Source organism: Aristolochia californica, unplaced genomic scaffold, assembly GCF_029961685.1.
Source record: "Aristolochia californica isolate CCGP_79_NKW_82.1479 unplaced genomic scaffold, dmAriCali1.0.hap1 SCAF_7, whole genome shotgun sequence".
In the NCBI taxonomy this organism is placed as follows: domain Eukaryota; kingdom Viridiplantae; phylum Streptophyta; class Magnoliopsida; order Piperales; family Aristolochiaceae; genus Aristolochia; species Aristolochia californica.
The window spans coordinates 39,916,033-39,937,884 of NW_027182268.1; the positions used below are offsets into that span (position 1 = coordinate 39,916,033).

General features: G+C 41.0%; 2 protein-coding genes and 1 pseudogene across 2 annotated transcripts; 1 reads left to right on the top strand and 2 right to left on the bottom strand.

The window, feature by feature from the left end:
• The first annotated feature begins 4,114 nt into the window (after positions 1-4,114).
• Positions 4,115-12,812, top strand: LOC137936592 (transcription factor BIM2-like). The gene is made up of 12 exons (XM_068781370.1): positions 4,115-4,392; positions 4,567-5,131; positions 5,237-5,317; positions 6,873-7,223; positions 8,418-8,511; positions 8,650-8,786; positions 9,450-9,558; positions 10,328-10,397; positions 10,489-10,584; positions 10,844-11,274; positions 12,018-12,144; positions 12,383-12,812. Exons 2-12 carry the CDS (start codon positions 5,095-5,097, stop codon positions 12,491-12,493), a joined length of 1,644 nt encoding a protein of 547 aa, XP_068637471.1. The 5' UTR covers positions 4,115-4,392; positions 4,567-5,094; the 3' UTR covers positions 12,494-12,812.
• A 490-nt stretch (positions 12,813-13,302) lies between these two features.
• On the bottom strand, positions 13,303-15,265 carry LOC137937459 (protein TIC 20-v, chloroplastic-like; annotated as a pseudogene).
• A 104-nt stretch (positions 15,266-15,369) lies between these two features.
• On the bottom strand, positions 15,370-19,394 carry LOC137936641 (rhamnogalacturonan I rhamnosyltransferase 1-like). Its single transcript, XM_068781444.1, has 8 exons — positions 18,273-19,394; positions 17,737-17,804; positions 17,509-17,597; positions 17,227-17,392; positions 16,816-17,105; positions 16,526-16,730; positions 16,275-16,432; positions 15,370-16,173 (listed from the first exon to the last, which is right to left on the bottom strand). The coding sequence occupies exons 1-8, from the start codon at positions 18,583-18,585 to the stop codon at positions 15,924-15,926; spliced, it is 1,539 nt and encodes a 512-aa protein (XP_068637545.1). The 5' UTR covers positions 18,586-19,394; the 3' UTR covers positions 15,370-15,923.
• Positions 19,395-21,852: the final 2,458 nt, after the last annotated feature.

A 21,852-nucleotide genomic window follows, 5' to 3' on the forward strand; every position in this document is an offset into this window, starting at 1 on the left:
GTATTTTCCTCCACTTTCTTCTTCTTCTCCTTATGTCCTCTTCTTCCTCAAACGGAACCTCCTATCAATCAAAAACGAGAAATTCAGGGGTGTTCTCCACCGTCAAATGTTTCTTGGCGATATCCAGGTTTGTCAAGGGAGTGAGCAAGATCAAGACACAATTCAAGGGTTTTCTATCTAGGGCAAGGGTGAGAATTTTGACGAAAATATAGGAAAAGAGAGGTTATCTTGCAGCGAACATGCAGACAATTGGCAAAAGCAGGACTAGAGAAAACAAAGCCAATAGCACAAGCGAAAAGATGATAGAAGGAAGAAAGACGAGGAGAAAGAGAGACAGTTGTAGACAACTTGAACATCCTCATGTATACGACAAAGTTCAACAAAAGGCATCATGACTGATCGACTCCATTACCGAATTCCACAAGGAATCTTACGAATGAAAAGAATAGCGAGCTGGGCATGCTCTTTCAGACTGGGGATTTCGGCCTTTAAGCAGTTGTAGGACCAATCGACGGGGTTTTACAGGGATGATTCTAAAAAGGAGATTTTTTTTTCTGGCTTTCTTCGTCTAATAGAGATTCTAATGGAGGTCCAGGACCAGCCCACTGCCCTCCCGGTTGTCATCCTATATGGGCTCAAACAAATGGCCCGATCTGGCCTGAATCACATGAGTCACAGGGTCGAGTCAAGTAGTCTAACTCGGAAGGGTAACTCAATTGGTCGAATCACCTTCTATAACTTTAGGTAAAAGAAACCTTGATTTTCGTTTTAAGAATTGAAAAAAGTCCATCCATTCGCAATCAATGTGGGTCTAGGCAGGGCGTCACACGATCCAAGCCAACGACCTGGCCTCATGAATATCTCGGATAGGATCGGGCACATGCTAAGCAGAAACAAACTCCCTAGGCCCACATCCTCACGTGAGACGTCACAAGAAAGACCACCTCACTCGCTTTGTCCAATGTCTGTTAAGGCATATGTGGAATTACACGGCCATAAAAAACACTTTCTTCTTTGATCTTTTGGAAGCTCTCATGCATTCAAGAAGCAATTATTCCCATAAATGTGAATTTTCATGAAAAAATACAAGCGACATGTTATAAAAATCAAGGTAATATCTTTCATTCTCAATTTACCCATTAACAAACAAAAGCCAATATATTTTCTTGTGATTTTTCTTCCCCTATAACTCCTCCTAAAAGGTCTTTAAGGGATCCCCATTTATGGTGTGGTGGGTTCAACGATCCTACCTTTCTCTTTACTTTTTCCTTTTCCTTCTCCTTCTCCCCTAAATATACACGCAAAGAGAGAGACATCTGATAAATCTTCTTTTCACCTATTTTAAAATAGTACCATAATTTTTTTTTAAGTATACCACGTGTCACTTTCTTTATTTGGATGAAATTCTCTTGCAATGTCACGTATCACCTATGTGCCACCTCCTTTGCTTATAGGACCCTTAGGTAGTATTTTTTTTTTCTAATTTGATTTTAGTAGTGGTCCTGTTACAATCCACTTCATCTTGACCATAGATTGCCCTATGATCTCAATAATGAATCTAAATTTTGATGATCTACCATGGATTGGGGTTATAATTTTGATAATTAATTTTTACGCCTATAATACTACATAAAATAATTAATATATTATTTAATTCCTAAAATCCACTTTAATATAAATTTTAAAGATAAGTATTAAATGTAATTCTTAATTTTACATAAATTATATTCTTATGTTATCTACTCCTTATTAATTAAATAAAATTTTATAAGCTTTAAAAAATAGTTTTTACTCTTCCATCGAATGGGTACGATTGTTAATACTAACAAAAAAAGGTTTTTTTTGTAAAAAACAAAAAATCATTTATGGACCATTTGTGCACTTTGACCTGGGCACGAAAGTTAGTGGTTAGTATAAAAAGCAAGGGAGGGACAAGTTCGTCATTTGATACGACAACGTTAATCGTCGCCGTTGACGGTCGTTATATTTAATCAGGGACGGAAGACGCAACACCGTTTCGTTTCGTCGCTGCGACCTGAAGCAATCGTTGGTAAGGCAGGAGGAGGCCGGGATAATCGCAAGCCGCTCGCCATGAGGCAAATGGACGGCAAGGTATGGCGCACGTGAGCAGCACCTCCAATCGCTCTCGTACCGGTGCCACGTCACCTCCTGATCTGAGCGGGGTACCTGTCACTATGAGGTAGACGCTGCCAGGATCGAGCATCACATGCTGCCCCTCCTCCCAAACCACATCTCCCCAGTCCCCATCAAAACCGCCCATTTGGGCCCCAAATCCGGTTTACCACCACTTTTTCTGGGGGCCACCACTCCACCCGCTTTGAGTTGGCCACGTGATCCGGGAGGCGATGACATTTTTTTATCACGTGATGCGGTGCGACATCCACGGAAATAAGGGCACCTTCCCAAATTATTTTATCCTAATCCTCCTCTATCAGAGCGCAAAACGTTATTTACAGATCCCTAAGCTGATACCTTAAAACAGGAATGTTCATGTTCGGGAATTGTAAGAGAACTGTAGTTTTTTAATTAATTAATTTTTTTTTTTTTTAATTTTAAATCCCAAAAGGCCCGAATAGCCAACGCAGCACGAGCCAAAGAATCAAACACGTTAAATCCCGTAATCTTTATAGATCCAGACAGCTTGGAAATACGCGTAAGGTTCGGTTCCGTCCGCCCGTTTCGTCTCTCACTCAGGGGTCTGTGTCTGGGTAAGGTGCTAAGGAAGAGATTTGTCACGGTCGGTATGGACAAGGGAATTTACGGGCGTACATGGGCTCTTGATGATAGAAAAAAGGGTATACTCGTAAGTGACGCCCATCATCCATGGGAAACCTGGGTTGTTCTTTCATGTCAGCGGTTGTTTGCACTTGTGGTTCAGTGACAACGCACCTGATCTCAAGTATGAACGATTTGTGTCCATTTCCTGTCAGGATTCAGGATCGTTAAAACACTTATTAGCGTTAATCGATTATTTATACCCTTCTGTAAAATCCACCCCTTTTAAGCGTATTTTTCACGTGACAGGCCCTGCGCTGACAACCGTGCCTGTCAATGCAAATATGTTCGTCTGAACGGGTATTACTTGGATTTACGGGCATTTTTAGGGTGACCAGAAGGCGTGGCGGTAAGAGGTTAGACACGGCTGTTATGATACGTCTCAGTCGTGTCGAATTTATCAGTTTTTAAAGGAAAGAAACGGAAAGAAAGGAAAATGAGGTGGAGGTGGAATCTGGTGCACATGGGGAACGGAAAGTTGCCCGCGTTTCACGCACGTATGTTGGAGATAGGGGAGGGAACGTCTCTCACCCGTAAGGTAGTGGCCGCAACACGTGACTTCTCCCCTCCAAAAGTGCAGGGTTAAAATATCGGGATTTACGCCTCTAAACATCAGATTAAGGAGCTGTGAATCTGTAATGGTAGAGACATGTCAACGACAAATCAGTGGAGGTCTCGCACGTGACTCCCACCCGTACACATACGATTCCTTGGGACGCGTTACGAAGCCCCACCCACTGCCTCGCTGCCCGTCCCTTCCTGGATCCTGCGCACGTGAGGACAAAAAGGGAAAGATGGGAAAAAAATTGAAAACAATTTTTCATTATCCGAAGAATTAGGGGGTCGGCCCCACCAAAGTGTGGCCAATAATCAGGCACGCACTAACAAGTAGCCTAAAAGCTGCCGCCTAGACCCCTATGCCACAGGTTGGCCCCACACCGTTCTGCTTTTGGCACGAGCGATTCATCTGACTGTGTGGGGCCGGCTTCACTAGGTGAAATGATTCGATTTGTGGAAGGCTTTGTAGACCATGGTTGGAGAGACCTACTTCCTTGCCTAACAAAACGTGTATTCGTCCGACCGGTGCCCCATTGGCACTATAGGTCACGTGATGAGATATTTGGCAAGCTTGGTCCACCCTGATGGCTCTCTACTTTTTGTCATGTGGCTTCGTTAATAATCTACTTTCATTTTCAATAATTAATAAATTTGCCACAACAGCGCGATTTGGAGCCCGTGATGCGTATGACGCCGTCGGGTTTATGATACGGCGTTTAGAGAACGGGGTTTTATGAAACGGAAAAAAAAATGGAGAGAAGCATAACAAAAAACGGAATAAGTAATGGGGAGAGATCGTATAAAGATCTTTGCTAGTCCTCCGACCCGTCTCCTCTTCCGCCGCTCTGTTTCTCGGTAGGGAGGGATAGAGAAAGATTTCTTTGAAAATTTAGTGCCTAACTAACCTGCATTTTTCGTGTCTCCTGTTACGGTGTCGATTCAATTTTTTTTCGCTTTAAATTTTCGTGGCCGGAACGGGAAAAAGAAGATCTTAGTTGTAATTTTCGCGGCCGAGATTATTGGAGTTCGACTTCGAAGGTATGTGTTTTGTGTTCTTCACGTGGATGTGGTTTTTATGTGATTCAGGAGGTGGATTTAATTTTCTGGAAGAATGTTCGGCAGTTTTTGCAATTGAACTTTGAGAAATCTTTGTGTGTAATGCAAATTATGCGATTTCCCATCTTCAATTTCGTTTTGTTATATGTGCCGCAGGTTTTTCTGTATTATGCAGAAGAAAAGGTACGAGTACAGAGTCGTTTTCAAGAGATTATACTGTAACGAATCTTGTAGTAGAACGTAAAAATGCCGTTCGCTCCTCTTCCTGCCTTTTGAGTTTCAGATAGATTCAAAAAATAAAAAATGAGAACTCCTCTTCCAGTCGCGTTTCTGCAAGTCTCTCCTACTGTGTGTCAATTCTGGCAATGAATCAACCTGATGGAATTTGAAGAAGCAGGAGATTGGTTCGACTGAGTTGGTCTGCACTGGGATTTCCAAGTGAGTTCTCTGAAACAGTGTGGCGAAAGATTTGGATGTTCAGGTTAGGTGGTCAACTTGAGCGGAACTAGGGTTTGGATTGAGAACTAACTGCTTGGAAGACTGTTTCATTTCTGTGGCGACGAAAATGAAACTGCAGATTTGAATAACGGGAAATTCCGACTTGGCACCTGGGAATTCGATTTTGATTTTTCATAACAAGCAATAAAGATTGCAAGGAGAAAATAGAAAAAAAGTTTGCTTCGGATGGAGCGTCCCCATCCTCGACCTTTTGGAACAGAAGGTATGCAATTACCGGTACCACGAATTAGCTCAATTATTATGTGTTCTTCTTTTGATTTGTAAAATTAGCAGACCTTAATGACTTTTTAAGGTATTATGTGAACAGATAAAAAATCAACGCATAATTTCCTTTCACTATACAGCGAGTCTTCGTTCCAGCATCAAGATCCGAGGCCGGCTTCTCAAGGTAAGCTTTTCGAGTTTGCATTTGGCTTTAAATCGTTTTTAATTTTTAGTGAAATTCCTATTTCAGTTTAAGATTCCATGCCTACTGCTGACTAGAAGAAATCGATTGCGATTAGAACTAGGACAACACATATTAAACTAAATTATGGATTATGGGCTTATTTTTATGACAGAAAAGTCTTTCTTTTCAAAAGGCACACGTGCCGGGTAATGGGCCTCTTGGTGGTCCACTCATTAAGATGGCCTTCAATAACTTAATAAGATAGTTCGTTCTTGTGGGCCTTTAAGATTAAGTTGAACGGATGTCTCTGAACGTTGCTGTCCATGGTGGGACCTACACTCAAGTTTTTGTTGGAAACCACGGAAAATCCATGTCCTAAGGCTCAAGGTTGTCAATTGGGCCCCTATTCAGTGTTTCTCCATTGTCCCTTCAGCATAAGTTTGTTCGCTCATTCCATCGACGAGAAGATCCTGAGGTATGACGTCAATAGTTTGGTAATAAAGAATTCTCCTCTGCCCTTTTTCCTGGTTCTTAGTCGTTATTTTTCAGGAGAGCTGTTTGTCCGCATGTAGAATGTCGTTCGTGAAGTTGAGGGGAGTTCCTGAGTTTGTGACTTTCAAAGACGAGACGTCTGAGAGATTGTGTGACTTTCAAAGACCAGACCTGTGAGGAAGTTATCAGTCTCAAAGTTACTGAATACATATGCATGAGCAGATGCCTTACATGTCATGGAAACGGTCTTCATAATGGCAGGGGTTTTGCATACAAAATTGTTTAGGTTAGGGATATATGTTAGTACGGCTTGGTCTGCACTACGCATAATGCATGTTCCATAGAGGAGCATAGGTTTAATCCCTTCCAATTTGGTCAGGGTAAATGAGACCTATACCCTATGTTAATGGTCCTATTCACCCTCTCCAAACGATATAAGAAGATTAATGCATGTTTAGTATCATGTGCGTGCAGTTAGTTTATCTTGCGCAAGGTTTTATATTATAACAAAAACTGATTGTTTCACGCATGCACACTGATGTAATTCCCAAATGCATGAAAGTTTCCTCCATCATTTCGAACTATGTTTAGCTCTCCATTTTTGCCCTTTTTTTCGAGCTATCGTTCCTGATCTTAAAAGTAATAAGGATTTGTTACTTATAAGATCCAGGGTTTATCGTTGTTTTACCCGTGTGTACATGGCAGTAGAAGGAATATCAAAATGAATGATAAAGTAATGAAAATTACATGTATTGATTGCTTCAAAATAGGAGGGTTATGATGACTGCTACTTTTTTGGAACTCACCCCCATGAATCAGAAATTGGGAACTAATCACAGGCGCTCGGAGTAAGGTTTAGTACTCCGAACTCAGCAGTAAATTCTTAGGCTTAAGAGTGTTTTTAAGCACACCCGTGTGCATGACAACAGAAGGATGACAATATAGGAATATCAAAGTGATAGCCAGCGATGAAATTGAATTCGGAATTCTAGGAGAAACGGCTAATGAAAGTTGTTTTTGTTTCTGGCGAAGTACTCTAACACAGTTGTTTCAATTTCTACAGGTTTTTATCCCAAAACCCACGATTTCCTTCAGCCGCTTGAAAGGGTTGATAAAAACAATGGCTCGGGAGAAGGCACAAAGGAACTGACGGATGTAGAGAAATCTTCTTCTGTTGAGCACGCACTGCCGGGTGGAATTGGCACTTACAGTATAAGCCACATTTCTAATTTTGCCCGAGGAATTGTAAAGCCAGAGAGAACAATATTGCCCATTGTTCAAGTGAATAGTACCGACAGAAAAATGGAACCTAACAGGGTTAGCAACGGTTGCCAGCCCTACAATGGGGGGGCATTCACTCTATGGGACGAGAAGGCTGCGGGAAAGGACAAAGTGGGAGGGCAACCTACAAGAGGTAAAACTCGACCTTCTACTCATCTTTAGGATTGGGAGTTTCTGGCTTAATAATTTCCTGAATGGTTTTTCACATCATATTGGCTGGTCCTATGTGACCAAACACAGCTCATGTAGTGTCATTTAAATCTAGTTTGGGGATGCAGATGGAAGACTAGTGTGGACTATGGTTGTTCGTATTGACTAATTGCTCCTTTGTGGCTACTAGAGTATGACTGTCATATCATTTCTGTAGGTTGGTTACGATTGACCTTGATTTTGTAGATAAATACCAAGTAACAAACATCTTGCGTTATGCAAAAAGTACTTAGTGCTCGCTGAGTGACGACTTTGTTTTTGGTTTTATGAAGTTAGTTTGTCCACATAATAGTTAGTGTCCCTATCTCATTTGCTGCTACTGCAGCAATCTGTGCAATGGACCAATTACAGAGAGGTCAGTAAACCCTCAGCACAATAAATGGCCATACTCACAATAAATGCTCCTCTAGTGCACATTTGTGTGCAGAAGTGCACTGTGACATGGAATTTCTATTATCAGATATAAAATTATACTGTTAGGTTGAGCCCGGCTTTATCCAAAAATGACTAGCCACTTTGGAGGCCCTATTGCTCAATCTTATAACCCATTAACTTTTTTCCATTTCTCAATGTGGGATTTTTTCCCACTCAACATGTATAATATATGATATATGATATATCTTTCACTTTTTGTGAGTTTTCAGGAAGTTACCAAAAACAAAAAAAAGTGTTTGTAGAAAAAAATGAAAAAAAAAAAAAAACCTGGTTGACAACAAAAAGGAATATTTGTTCCAGTTTCCAACCGTGTTTTCTTAAATTTTCACTCATTAGGTGTGGTTTATCATGCACTTTACAACAGAATTGCCTTCTCATGTGAACCCATGCTCTGTGCATGTGATTTCACATGTCCCAAAACTTGAGCCAGTAAACAGCCAACAGGATATTTCATATCTGGACTCTAAGACTCTGGAGCCTGGACTAAGATCTAAAGTTCTAAACTCACCTCTGTTTGAGAACTTCGTCCAGAGTCTTGTGTCTCCAGACTGTGGAGATTCTAGTACACAGGTTAAATCAAATCTCAATGAGCGTACTTTAGCAAAGTGGTTCTGGTTATTTGATTGTTTAATTAAAACTTTCTGGATGCATTTAGTATTCTCTCATGTTCTGTTTTTTGCAGAGCCAGTGGAGAAATTAGGGCAGTGGTCGTCGGAAAGGTCTTCTGCCTTCATCTCACGGAATGGTGGTAGCTTAAGCTCTTTCTCATCATCCAAGTTGGTGACTTTCTCTCCCTTATCTTCCTCAACTTCCCTTACATGCCTAATTTTGATGTTAGGGTTTCTATTGGTGTTGTGTACCTTATCGCTATCCGGTAGAATTCAAGGGTCTTTTCTGTTTTACCTTCTATACAGGCAACAACAACAGCAAGGAGGGAACCAGAAAAACCACAGCTTCATGGAGATGATGAAATCGGCGAGGAGTGATCTTCCCGAAGAGGAAGACGATGATGAAGAAGACTGCGTGAAGAAGGAGGACTCTTCTCAAAAAGGTATTGTACTAGCTCTGCTAATGACCATATTAACTGGCCTTTAGTTCGAATTTTCAGTTGATAGGCCCTTCAATGTCTTCGGGAGGAGCTTGACTTTAGCGGAATCGAGAGTGTACCTAGCGTGCTCTGTTTTAGGTTTCAGTTGGTCATCCCTTCAGTATCTATGGGAGGACCTCTCTTGATTCAGTTGAGCCCTTGTTCTGCGCATGTTAGAGGAGACCTCCTTTCCCTGCTTGTGTCTAATTATGTTGATAGAGGCAGCCATGAATATTGATTGGGTGAGACCTGATGGCGACACTTGCTTTTTCTCCTCACACATTATCTATGCATACCTGCGCTGCCTTTAGTGAAATGCTGCCATTTACTCTGCCACTCTCTCATTGTTTATATTGCATTCATGTTGTTTAATAATATTTTATAAACAATGTGTTATTAAATTTGTCAGGTTCATCTCTAGCCTCACCTTATGCACTGCTGTATTTTCTTAAATTTCTTGTTTTATGTTTTCGATTTTACTTATCTATTCTATTTAAGGTAAAAATATATGGCTACTTGCCTCTGTAATATGATAATATGGATAATTCCCTCGCAAAAGAGGGAGAAGCTACTTTCCATTTCAAGTGTTTTAAACATTTTTATTACCATGGATTTCGGCTCTTGCAGGAGACATGGGGCTAAAAGTTGATAGCAAAGGTAATGATCATAAGGCTGTCACGCCAAGGTCAAAGCATTCTGCGACGGAGCAGAGGAGGAGGAGCAAAATCAATGATAGGTATGCTTTTTCATGTTTTTGTTTCACTATTAAAACTTGGAAGTACATTAAGTTAATTTCTGCCTGTCTGACTAACTGCCGTCTCAGCAATATCATACATAGAAAATTTAGTATCTCCAAAAATAAAAGCTTCTCGCCATTTTCCTCATGTATGGTGATGGATAATAAGTTCTCTCTATCTATTCCATTATGCCTAATTAACTGATAGAATATAAAGGCAAATAAGGATTTGTAATTTTCGATGATGAAGCCAACACTATTTTTCACATTCCGTGGTCTTGCCACGTAGGTCTGATATCTTACAATTTTTGCATGTTTGGTTGTAGTCTACTACATCACTGGGTTTATACTATATGGTTTTCTTGTGTGTTCTGCCTTTGTTTTATTCTGGTATTGTGAAGGTGTCGGTGGACATTGTTTTAAAGCTGCCATTTCATGCTCCTGCAGACAATCTCTTGAGATCATGTTTGTGGTTTCTCTTTCAGCATGACTGTGCGTGCTTTTATTATATCTTTGCTATTTATGAATTTCAAAAGAGGTTTTGTGTGATGTATGTGGTGGTTCTGTTGCTTTAGAGTCATTCCTGACCATGGTCTCTTTGGTCCCTATCGCTGATACCTGATTCTGTGTTCAAACAATTCATTTGTTGAGACTTAAAAAAATGTTTTCTTTTTCAAAAAATATGAATTTTTCTTATGCAATTCTCATAAAAGCTGAGCACTTTGCCAACGTGTACATTGACTACACCTTTATTTAATCTATATAACAGATTTCAGATACTGAGAGGACTCATACCCCATAGTGATCAAAAAAGAGATAAGGCATCTTTCCTTCTAGAGGTAGAAATATGTTCCAAGATGCATACTGTATACTAACTTACCATATTGTCTGTCTTTTCCTGAATGTTTATAATCTTCATCATGTTGACAGGTAATTGAACACATTCAATTTTTGCAAGAGAAGGTCCACAAGTATGAGGCTGCATTCCCAGGGTGTGACCATGAGAACATGAAACTGATGCCATGGGTAAACAACTATTGCATTTTCCTATGTTTCATGTGCCTTAATAGATGTTTCAATTGTTCTGCTATTATATTATAATGCATGCTTATTAAGGGAGAGTCTCACACTCCACTGGGTATTTTTTTATTAACATCATCCCCCACAAAAAAAAAAAAAAAAAAAAAAGACATTCATACACACACAGAGTTAGTTTTGTTTCTGGTTACGGAGGGCATGATAAAACAGGATTTGATAATCCCTCTATTATTTTCTTTTGCAACAGAATTGCAACCAAGGGCCAGGAGAGAATATACCCGAACATGCTCAAGTTGTGAAAAAGGGGCCTGGTGGTGGGTTGATGTTCACCGGAAAGTTTGATGACAATAGTGTTGCTGTCTCTCCAGCAATGCTTCGAGCCGCACAAAATCCTCTGGAGTCTGACATTGGCACAGTCCCACCATACAAACCAATGGATCATCAGCCCACCGGTTTGGGAAGCAAGGGTGTTTCTATTCCTTTGCAACAGACATTGTTCCCTCCAGTTGTAAGAAGTGGTGGTAGGCTTGCCCAACCTTCCCAAAGACTGATGTCTGATGCTGACAGTATGGCGCATCAGTGGCCGAGACCAAGCACAGCTGAAAGTGATTCCACTGAACAAGAAGATATGACAATTGAAGGAGGCACGATTCGCATGTCTGGGTTTCATAGCCAAGGGTGAGAATGCTCTGTTTGACCTTTTCTTTGCCATGCATTTGCATTTGTACTTTGATTTTCTTAGCATTTCAAGTATCATGGTCTTTTTGAAAGTCAACCTATCCTATTATGAGCTTTCCAGAATGAATTAGAAAGAAAGAGAAAATGAAAACTTTATTGCTAACATCATCAATGTTGTCTTTGTCATCTTATCGAGTAGCTCTATTTTATATCAGTATCATCTATACGGATTCTCTTCCTCCATTCTGCTCTTTCCATTCATATCATCTTCAGCTGTTTTCAGGATGAATTGATAATGACAAACTGCAATTCTTATTACTAGGCCTTCTTTGGACATTGTCAGACTATTAGAAATTGACTCTTGTTTGTTTTTTGGTACTGCTCCCAAGTGTTCCTTAGTCTATTTTTAATTTGGTCTTTCCTAGTTTTGTTTTGCTGGTGTCTCAACACTCATGTTGCTATCATTTCTATTTTAATTTGACCATCACCTCCATTTTAATGCGAAATATGTTTTTTCCTGTGTGATATTTACACCATCAAGCATAAATGGTCTAATAGTTATCGTTATTAGAGATATGACATTATTTACATTTATAAAAAAGAAGAGATGTGACATTATTTTCTTAGAAAAATAATTGTATTGTTATCTTTATCTTTAAGCTGATCATCCCCCTTAGTGCAAGGATTCCCTTCCAAGTTTCAATAAGCAATTCTTGCTCATGGACTGTTCTCGGGCTAAACAGGTTATTCAGTTCTCTTGCTCAAGCTCTTCAGAACTCAGGCATAGACTTGTCACGGGCCAACTTCTCTCTTCAGATAGATCTTGGCAAGCGTGCTAGTAGACCTGCTACTACCACATCTAGTGCTAAGGTAATACTTTTTGGGTTCAAGATATTTGCAATGTTTGTACACTTTTGAATCTTGCTAAGAATCATGCGGAAGAAATGATTATCATGACTGGGAGTAAACTTACCATATTGAATATCTTATGAATGAACTTGATTAGTTCTATTTGGCAATATTTCTACTTGGAAATTTCATGACTGGCACTTCCCCCAAAAAAGAAACATTTCTTGATTAGTTTTATTTATCCTTCGGTTCATTTTAGGATCACGAGGACCCATCATCCGGTACGCGCGCTATGGCTCATTCTAGGGTAGCGAGCAGTGGTGAGGATTCAGATCCACCTCAAAAGAGATTCCGACGGGATAGTAGCTGATTTTTTCAGTTTCTATTGTTTTTTTTTTCCTGTGGCCTTCGATTATATTATTCTTGTTCCAGCCTGGTTGATAAACTCTCCGTCCAGTGTAAATGTTGGGGTTTATGCTTTTGCAGTAAATCTGGCTTTCAAAGCATTAGGTATTCTTTTATTTGTATCTTTTCTTTTTTTCCTTTTGCACAGAAGCTTCCATGAAAAATAGTGAAGCTGCTCATGTTTTCAAAGGCTTCCTTTCATACGAGAAGTTTCTGTGTTGACTGCGTATTATAAGCTTATGTGAATGGTAGAGAGCCACTGTTGGTCCGGACTATTACTTTGAATTGGCCGTGCCTCTTGATTTGTGCAATTTTTTTGGAGTAATAACGTATATACTTGCTCTGGAGCCTGGACAAGTAGCTTCCTATATAATACGGTTTTCCCAGTTTTAATTAAAAACCCGTCAAGTGTAGGTTATTTGTTTTGAAAAAATGGCCTTGTTTGTTGTTGTAATTTTAAATATTGAAATCCACCTTATCACTGATCCGGTGAGAACCGTGATGTAAATTTGTTCAGCAGAATGGGTCAATTAGGTTTAATTGTCGGACTGTTTTATATACAAAAAAATAAAAAACCAGGATCAAAGGAGACTTTTCTTCTCTGATTTGCTGGAAGGGGGTGGAATCCATTATCCTGCAACGCTGGGTTCGGTGAGAGATTCCACCTGTTTGCTTCCCAAGAAATAGAAAGTGAAAGAGATCGAACCATAATTTTCAATCAATGTAAAGGTCCAGAATTTCTATCATTAAAACACAAAAAAGAAGGAACTGATAATCACAACTTGCCTAGAATATTCCAATTTTCAACAGTCAGAATGTCGGAACAAAATGGCACCAAGATTTCCGCAGAGCTAATTACACAAGACTTCGTTCATGAAAATGATTTCTAGGCAAGGGGAAAAAACACGTAAAGAGTGAGAATCAGGATTTCATTCAGGGAACTTGTCTTTCGGCAGCCTCGGCCACAATGGGTAACCTGGGCACCTGTCCAAGCAGGCAGTGGATCCATAAATCAAAGACACCAAAAGATACTGTCGAAGCTCATCACCAAATCCAAACCCAACCCCACCTTGGGGTTGAAGGTTCTCTCGAGAAGGTCGGGAAATACGAGTAACACATCCAGAACTATTGCTTGCATCGTATTAAACCTCACATACCTACTAAAATTGGGATTTCTGACTACAACAAAGTAAAGAGTCAAAAACACTAAAAACCCATTCAAGGGGAAGCCTTTGAAGATTTTGATTGCAGGGAACAAGGGATGAAGGAGGACCTGAATTGGTGAGAATTGAGTTATAACATACTTGCCGAATTGGATTCCGTCAAAAAATGGATAAAAATAACAGATTGCCGAGATTAATCGATCTGGGGGATCCGCAGAGTCATTTCGAGCTTGGGATGAAATGAGTCTCCCAGGTTTGGTTTGAATCCTGAGGTTCCTTCTGCGAGAGAGGCTTAAAAGAGGAGGACAAGGCGTGCTTCTCCTACTAAGTGTCAAATGGGCCACATTTGTGGGCTTAGGCCCATACTTGAGGTTCTTCTTGTGGGCTCAGGGACATTCATGATTCTTGAGGACAGGGAAAATCATTAAAAATGGGACCCAATTTCTTGTGGGCTCAGAGAGTAAGCTTCAAGCATTCACTAACTTCCCGTTGTGGAGGCCCAATCTATTGCTCATAGAAGTGATTGGAATCCAATGGGCTCCTCTTTGGGTTTTGCCATCTCTCCGGCTAGTGGAAGAAAGGAAGGGTATGTACCCTCCCCCATTATATTATTACGAAACGGGAGGGATCCCCATAGTAGAGAAGGTGGGAAGAGGTGGCAGCCCCTCCTCCCCTTCTTTTTTCTGTCCGTCTCTTTCAACCTTGAAGCCAGTAAGGATTTACAGTGAAGTTGTACATCAATTTCAGTCACTTTCTTCACCTATAACTGTATAAAGCACTTCCCACAAATGCTTTGGATTTATATGCGGTTGGTAATTGATCTCCATACAATAATGAATAACTACTCAAGTTCAACTTCGTCTTTCTTAGCTAAAAGAGATTTTTTTTTAAAAAAAATAATTGATCTCCAATTGCTTCCTTTTCACTTAACTTAAAACCCAAGATTCTTTCTTTATTCCCGTTACAGGAGGAGGTCTTGGATCACTGAAACTCCCACCTGCCGCAACTATGGGTGGCAGTTAATTCTCTTGGATCGCTAAACTGATCTCATCCCCGCCATGCTCCCTTAAAAAGATCTCCTCTTCATTTCGAGGCGACTCATTAATGGAGTTGGCGACTGTCTCGGGGGAGAGCTTATCCAGTTTGATTAGTTTTATTTTATCCCTCCAATGGTTTCGATCTTTGATGCAGTCCACTCCACTGATTCTAGTTGGAGCTGGTGGGTCAAAGAGAAGTGATGAAGGGAAAGTGGGCTCTTACTCATCCATTTGCATCGTCACCAATCCCTCATCTATGACATCAGGGTCAAGAGCTTCAGGAAAAATCAACAAAATTATGTGAAAATTAATCATTATTAGCTGCTTGAGTTAATGAAATTGCATTAATCGATCTTTATTACTCGTGGTATATCCGTCATGAAATCTGCAGTGCCATCCCAATTCCCAATTCGTCAGGCTGGCCTCGGAGATTTCGAGAAAGTCATTATTCAATTTTCTTGTTTTGAAGAGGAACCACCATTCGCCCTTCCCTTCCAGTGAGACTTGACTGAAAACGGGAATGGGTGAATTTGACATTTCGAAGCAACTCTCTCGGCAAGTGCCTGTAGCCACCTAATATCGGACCACAAGTGGTTTGGAAACCCTCGTAGAGGCATATTTTGACATCAATAAAGTTAAATGGAAAAAAAGGATCACAGGGACTGGGCATTAGGATTCTGGCAAAAATGCGACTAGTGGTGAGGAAGATCACGGGCGCCTACAACATCTGCAGTCCCTATCACCTTTCACCAACGGATTTATTCATTACACTTATTTGCTTTTTGGCAAGACATGCCCTACTAACTCAACAGCTGCCCTGCCTGCCTCTGACCAGATGAAATAGTTCAACCTCCTAGTGGAGAAAAGGATTTTAACATGAGCCAATGTCTTTTGAATCCTCTCTCTCTCTCTCTCTCTCTTTTGATATCCTTATCTTGTACATATGCAGCTGACTGCTTCCCTGCTTAAATGGGCAGGGGAGAGAACTCTGTACATGAAACTTGAAATTATTGCTCTAAAATATAAATAAACATATAGCATCTACATATGTGACTCAGCTGCCTCCCAGTAAAGATCTAAAAATCCCCCAGTTCGATATCAGACAGCTCCTCCTCGACATCTCCCCTCAACATTTTTGTGACAAGCTGTAAATCATCGCAATCAAAGAATCACAAACCCAGAGGATGGTCACCAATCAGCTACTTTTACTCGATGATTCGCGTATTTGTTGCAGACATTCTTGAGGATTTGAGTAGAAATAATCCTCTTCCTTAGGTCTATCAGGGATTACCACTCTCATTACCGGGCTTCCCATCCGATTCGTGTGAGTATCCTTCACTGAAGACGAGAACTCGCTCCAGCTCAAAGACCCATTATTGTACCGGTCTATTAGATCAACTAGAAGCCTTCTGTCCAATAGAATTGTCTTTTTAAATCCCAAGTATCTGAAACATTGCATATACAACCAGATTATCAGTACAAGTTTTCTTATCACAAAACTTATAAAATAAAAGTCACCCTCAGCCAGCACAATTAGTGATAATACCTGCGATGGCCTTCAACAACTTTGGCCATATTACCATCATATGTTGGGACAAAGATATCACTCTCCAGAGAGACCAGGTAATCCAAGGCCGCCATCTGAGAAGAGTGATTCTGGAAAAACCTCAAATCTGATGGCTCCAACAACGTCTCCTTCCGCACCTGTTTCACAAGGATTAAACCAAAAACAATTCGATAAGTAAAACATTAGGATGTTGATATCTATCATTCTAGAAGTACTAAAAATCTACTTACCAGATTTGGAAAGGCTGATGCTAAACTAGCCATTCTCCTTTCTCCCCCATAGATTTCTCCTGCAGCAATGTAAATCTGGATATTTGGGTCAATATCAAGTGCCCTCAGGACAAGAGCAGTTTCCTCTGGAGTTAGAGGGCAAAGACCATCTTTCCTCTTCAGGTCTGAGTTTATGACCTTCTCCTTCCACCAAGGATAGGCATACCTAGCAGGATAGATTGATCACAAATTAAGAGAGAAGATGAGAGAGAAACTTTATTGCTAGTTTGAACGAAAACAACAATACTTACCTCATTCTTGTCAACTCCTCTATCTCTCCATCATTGCAACCTTGAGTGCAGCCAGAGAATGCCAACATATCCATTTCATATCGCAGATGAAGGACAATAAATGGTCCATTTTGCCTCAGTAGTCTGATAACTCTGTGGCCCAACTCTTCTATCTGAGGAGTAAATCTGAGTGCCCTGAAATTCACACGGCACCGCAGCTTCTGTATCTCTATGGGCAAGCCGTTGTTTGCAAGCCGTGCATCAGTCTTATTCAAATGCAAAATTTTGTGCTTCTGTACTAGAGGAAGAATCTGTTGCATGCAAGCAGCAGAAGTCATCATGTTACTTCCATATATACAGGTGAAACATGAGCTAGAAACCATCATGTGACTTCAATATAGACTTGTACAACATGAACCAGGCAACACTGACCTGCTTGAGATAGTAAGAGATGTTAGACCAACTAACGGGTGGCATAGAGTAGACCATTCCCTGCTCTGCTCTTTTCTTTAACCTAGGTGGTAGTTCTTTCAGCACTCTAACCTCGTCTCTCAAGGATGTAATGAAGTGGTCCACATCAAAAATGTCTTCAAACTCACTAAAAAACAGGTGACAAAATCATTAAGCAAATAGCCAACATTTGGGATCAGGATTTCCAGGAGAAACCACAAAATTTCAAATAATTCTGGCCTTGATATAAAAAGTAATTCTCACCTTGGATCTGCCCAGAAGGAAGTTTTATCCAGCTCAGGGACAATAATTGTCACATTTAGATATCTTGCTATAGCCACCATATCACAAATCTATACAGCAATGAGAAAAATGATAAATTGTTAAGAAAACAGAGCAACTATTTGTACAATACAAACAGGATGAGATGACCAAAAGTAGAGATGATCATAAGCAGCACTTGAATAATAAAACAGAAAATGCATTACTCACTGCAGCACGCATCTGATTAAGTCCTCCATTGCAAGACACCATCAAGTAGCCATTGTTTTTGTACACCCCTGAAAAATCGAAAAACATTTTAGCCAACATCAAGCAATAAAAGATACATCAACGCAAAGGAACACTTCCTACGAAAGGTTGGAAAATTAATCATACAACATCCCACAGTGACAGGAATTTCATTCTAGTAAGAAAATGAATAAACTCAAAAAAGAACTAAGCAAAACAATTCTACAAGCATAAATAAAAGGGAAAAAAATTAAAAACTAAAAGAAATCATCTGCGTCACACAAGAAACTCGATTCTTCAACGGGGATTTTTCCGAGCAGAGGTTCTAAACAAGTAAAAACTATTACCCGCTTTAATTACATGCTGCTAAAGGAAATCGATGATAACTAAAGAAAAGCCTCTCATCATCTGTCGTGAAAACAAAGTCCCTAGACAAAATATGAGAACCGTGCTTACTTCTAAAGATTCTCCAAAACTTCATCAATAAAAGACATTTGCCATCATTCCGAAAAACTTACTTTTGGGTGGAAGGGTAATCCTCTGAGGAACGGCAGATTTCAGAGCCAAATGCGTATCGTCTGGCGTAAAGCAAGAAGGCCAGCCCTTCAACACTCTCGGTCCCCATAGCTCTCCCAATGCCGTCAACTGCACGACACAGGTCCACAGCAGAATAGTTGTTGTGGCCCTAATTATCCACAGCTTCATCCGAGGCCGAGAGACCATCGAACCTTTCAACTTTTCAATCCTTGAATCACCCAAATATTTGACACCCATCAGCCTGTGATTCTCTTGTTCTGTAAAGACGTAACTAGATTTGTCCACTCGGCACATTCTTACACCCCATGTAAACTCATAATCTCTACTGCATTTAAAGCATGCTACTACAGCTTTATTTTCCCTTTCCGCCAGAAAATGGAGATGTAAGCCGGGGCTCTTTTCGGCACCGATCCAAAAAGTCAGAAGGAATGTACACGACGAGCAACCTCCTTGCCCTGAAACAAGATGACCCTTGAAAACGCGGCTCTCAAAATACAAACCTCTCCAAACTTCAAAAGGCTCCTTGATTCCGTTGAATGCAGTATAAAACAAAGTGCAAAGAAGCGAATAATATGAAGAACTAAGATCTCAAAACGGCGTTAAACTTTTGAAACCCAAAATTGCTGTCTGATTGAAGTATCAGAATCTATAACCTCCAAGATTAACATAAAGGCGGACGAAATTCCAGAAACCGCATCAGAGATTCAGTTGGAGTTCCATATTTAGAACGAATCTCCACCAAATGCGGGGAATTTTTTTGCCTTCACGAAAAAATCTAGCCAGCACTCACATCCCCGAAAGGTTCCTCCAAGATCTACCAGCTACGCCAGCCGCATTTTGGACGCAATCGAAACGCCTCCACGAAAATAATGCCCCGTCAAGATTCACCAAGAATTGTCACAATTCCGACACACAAAGTCCAGTCAAAACAATCCTAGTTTCGCTGTCGATCTGTCATAAACCGTCCAAGCCAGGCCAAACGACGTCGAGATCTCAGCCGTCGAGATAACCGAGTGGCTGCTGGCTGCCGGAATACGCAGAGAGAAGGCTTCTCCGTTTTCTTGCTATTTTCAAAGCGGCAAAATATTCCGCGACGGTCTTGTATATACGCAAAGCCAGACCCCTGACCCTTCCGTAAGGCGGTCGATCTATCGACCGTAACCTCGGTTTTAACCTCGAGTCAGGATTTAACCGCAGTTGAAAGTAAGCCAATAAATGATGACCAGCTGGGTTAACATGCTAGAGGGACCCACTTCCAATCTGGCACGTTTTTCAGCCGTCCGATGCCAACGCGTGTCGATCGCTGGGGAGTCTGCGTTAAAGTGTCGAGGTACCGACCACGTCTCGCGAGTGGCCAGTGGCGAGTGGGCGCGGGACCTTGTCCTTGACCGGCCGGTGCGAGACGACTCGACGGCGTTAGCTTGTCGGCGGAGCTGTTAAATTGCAGCTAACGGCGGTTGCCGTGGCCTCTGTCAGAACGGTCAAGCGCCTCTTTTTAGTTACCACATGTTGACGTATCGCCTCCGGTGATAGCAACATTTATCAGGGCCCCGCGCCGCGCAGAATGTCTCACGGGAAAAAAAGAAAAAGTGATCACCACCGTAAACAAACCGTGTCGGACCCGAACCATGTCTTTCACCTCCGGCTCCGACTCTATCTTGATCGGTGACCACACCCTGAAGTCGAAGACGGGGGCGGGAAACATGGCTGGTATCAACTGTAAATCTAAGAAGTTGCTTGTGACCAGGTCTTAAGTCTGGGATCGGAGTGTTAACAGCGTCTAAATCAAGTATTGACAAGTAAAGGGATATTAAAAACAAGATTAAGCCTTGTAAGTTTTAGACTTTCTGTCACTTTCCTCGTTAAAGTTGTCAGCCATCATCAACACTTTCTTCAGCTGAGTTGATTTAAAAACGGAAAAGTTCGTTTTAGCTACTACTGGAAAAGTTCGTCTCGATTGGATTTCTAACATGGAGCTCCGCAGGTTGTGCCACCCACTTCATCGCCAGCCAAACTGAGAATAGTTACGTCTTGTTTCAAAATTAGAAAAAACAAAATGTACTTTTTGAAGAAGAAACTTGTCGAGCATAAAGTTTTATGTAGCGGACGTTAATTCGAACTCTTTTCTTCTTGTAAGCAGATCGCGTGTCTGAAATTAGGCATTAACGGACAAGCAAATGGAGGTTTTGGTTTGCCATGCCGTGATAGCAGAAAGTAACAGACAATGATCAAGACAGTTTGTCTTCCTGGTCAAAAGTGGGAATCATTGCCAGTTTTCTTCTGAGTTATTTCCAATCGAACTGTACAGAACGTCTAGGTGTGGTCTCATCACGCTAAGATTCATAACAAAGAGAAGTAGACATAAAAGAATGCTTCGCTGATTCATAACAAGTGAAGTAGACATAAAAGAATGCTTCGCTTGTTAGAGTAGCGAGAAGGAGAAGATGATCAAACGCGCTGTATTGCGGAGCAAACCAGTACAAGCATAAATACTCAACCAACCAACCTCATCTAATATTTCTTCTGGTATTCAACCTAACTGTTCTTGTCATCTTCCTCAAATACATTTACATCCAGTCGCTTGTAATTCAGGTAACGTCACTTTTGAACCATTAAAGCTTGGCCTGGTCCCGCCGCTCTTTTATTTTCTTACCCCTTCAATATGCGAGCATACAGTCTGATACGAAAACGGTGAATTCCACTTTGGCACGTGGCAGTAAATAATAGCTGTAAGCGGGCGACGTCGGTAATGATAAGCCGCTTTCTTTTTCGGCCTCGGTTATTTTCTACTTTTTCCTGTTTCAACTCTCGGTGACGAATCCCTGCTCCAGCATCGATCTGAAGTTCTGAACTCAGAGCTCGTGAGCTCGACAGCTGTCTGACTTTGCAAAGATCCTCGACCGGCCCCTCCGAGATTCTCAATTAATCAAGCGAGCCCAATGACGATGTACATCATTGGTCTCGCACGCCATCCAATCATATGATGAAAGATTTCGTCTTGGAGCAGTAATCCCTATTTTCCCTTTTTCTGTTTTTTATTCTACCACGGGACCATACGCTCAGTTCTTGGTGGTGTTTTCGCCCGCTTCAGAGCGGTGAATTTCAGGATTGTTTAAATGTGAAAACATCCTCGTTTTTCAGTCTCTCAACAGTAACAGACCTTGCTTTTTTCTTTTTCTGAACAAATGAGTTTATAGGTGACTAGAGTTCTTATTTGTCCCCGCTTGCAATCTTTTATAAAGCCGAAGAATCCGCACGACGATCAGTGGTTTCACCAAACTCCCCACCAAGTAGAGTTGGAAGAGTCGAATCTGCTCTTCGATTTTGCTGTTAATTGTTACCCCCCCTCTCCTTAAGACAATGCAGCAACAATACCTGAAAAAGAAGAAACTTGGAGTCTCTGACATTGGATCAAATATTTGACACAAAGGGATGAACGGAATATGACAGTTTCGCAACCACGTCGATCTGCACAGGCTGGACCTCTTTAATACAGTTTTTGTTATCAGAGGAAAAGAGACGGCATGAAAATAGTACAAAAGCAAGAAGTGTTTATCCAAG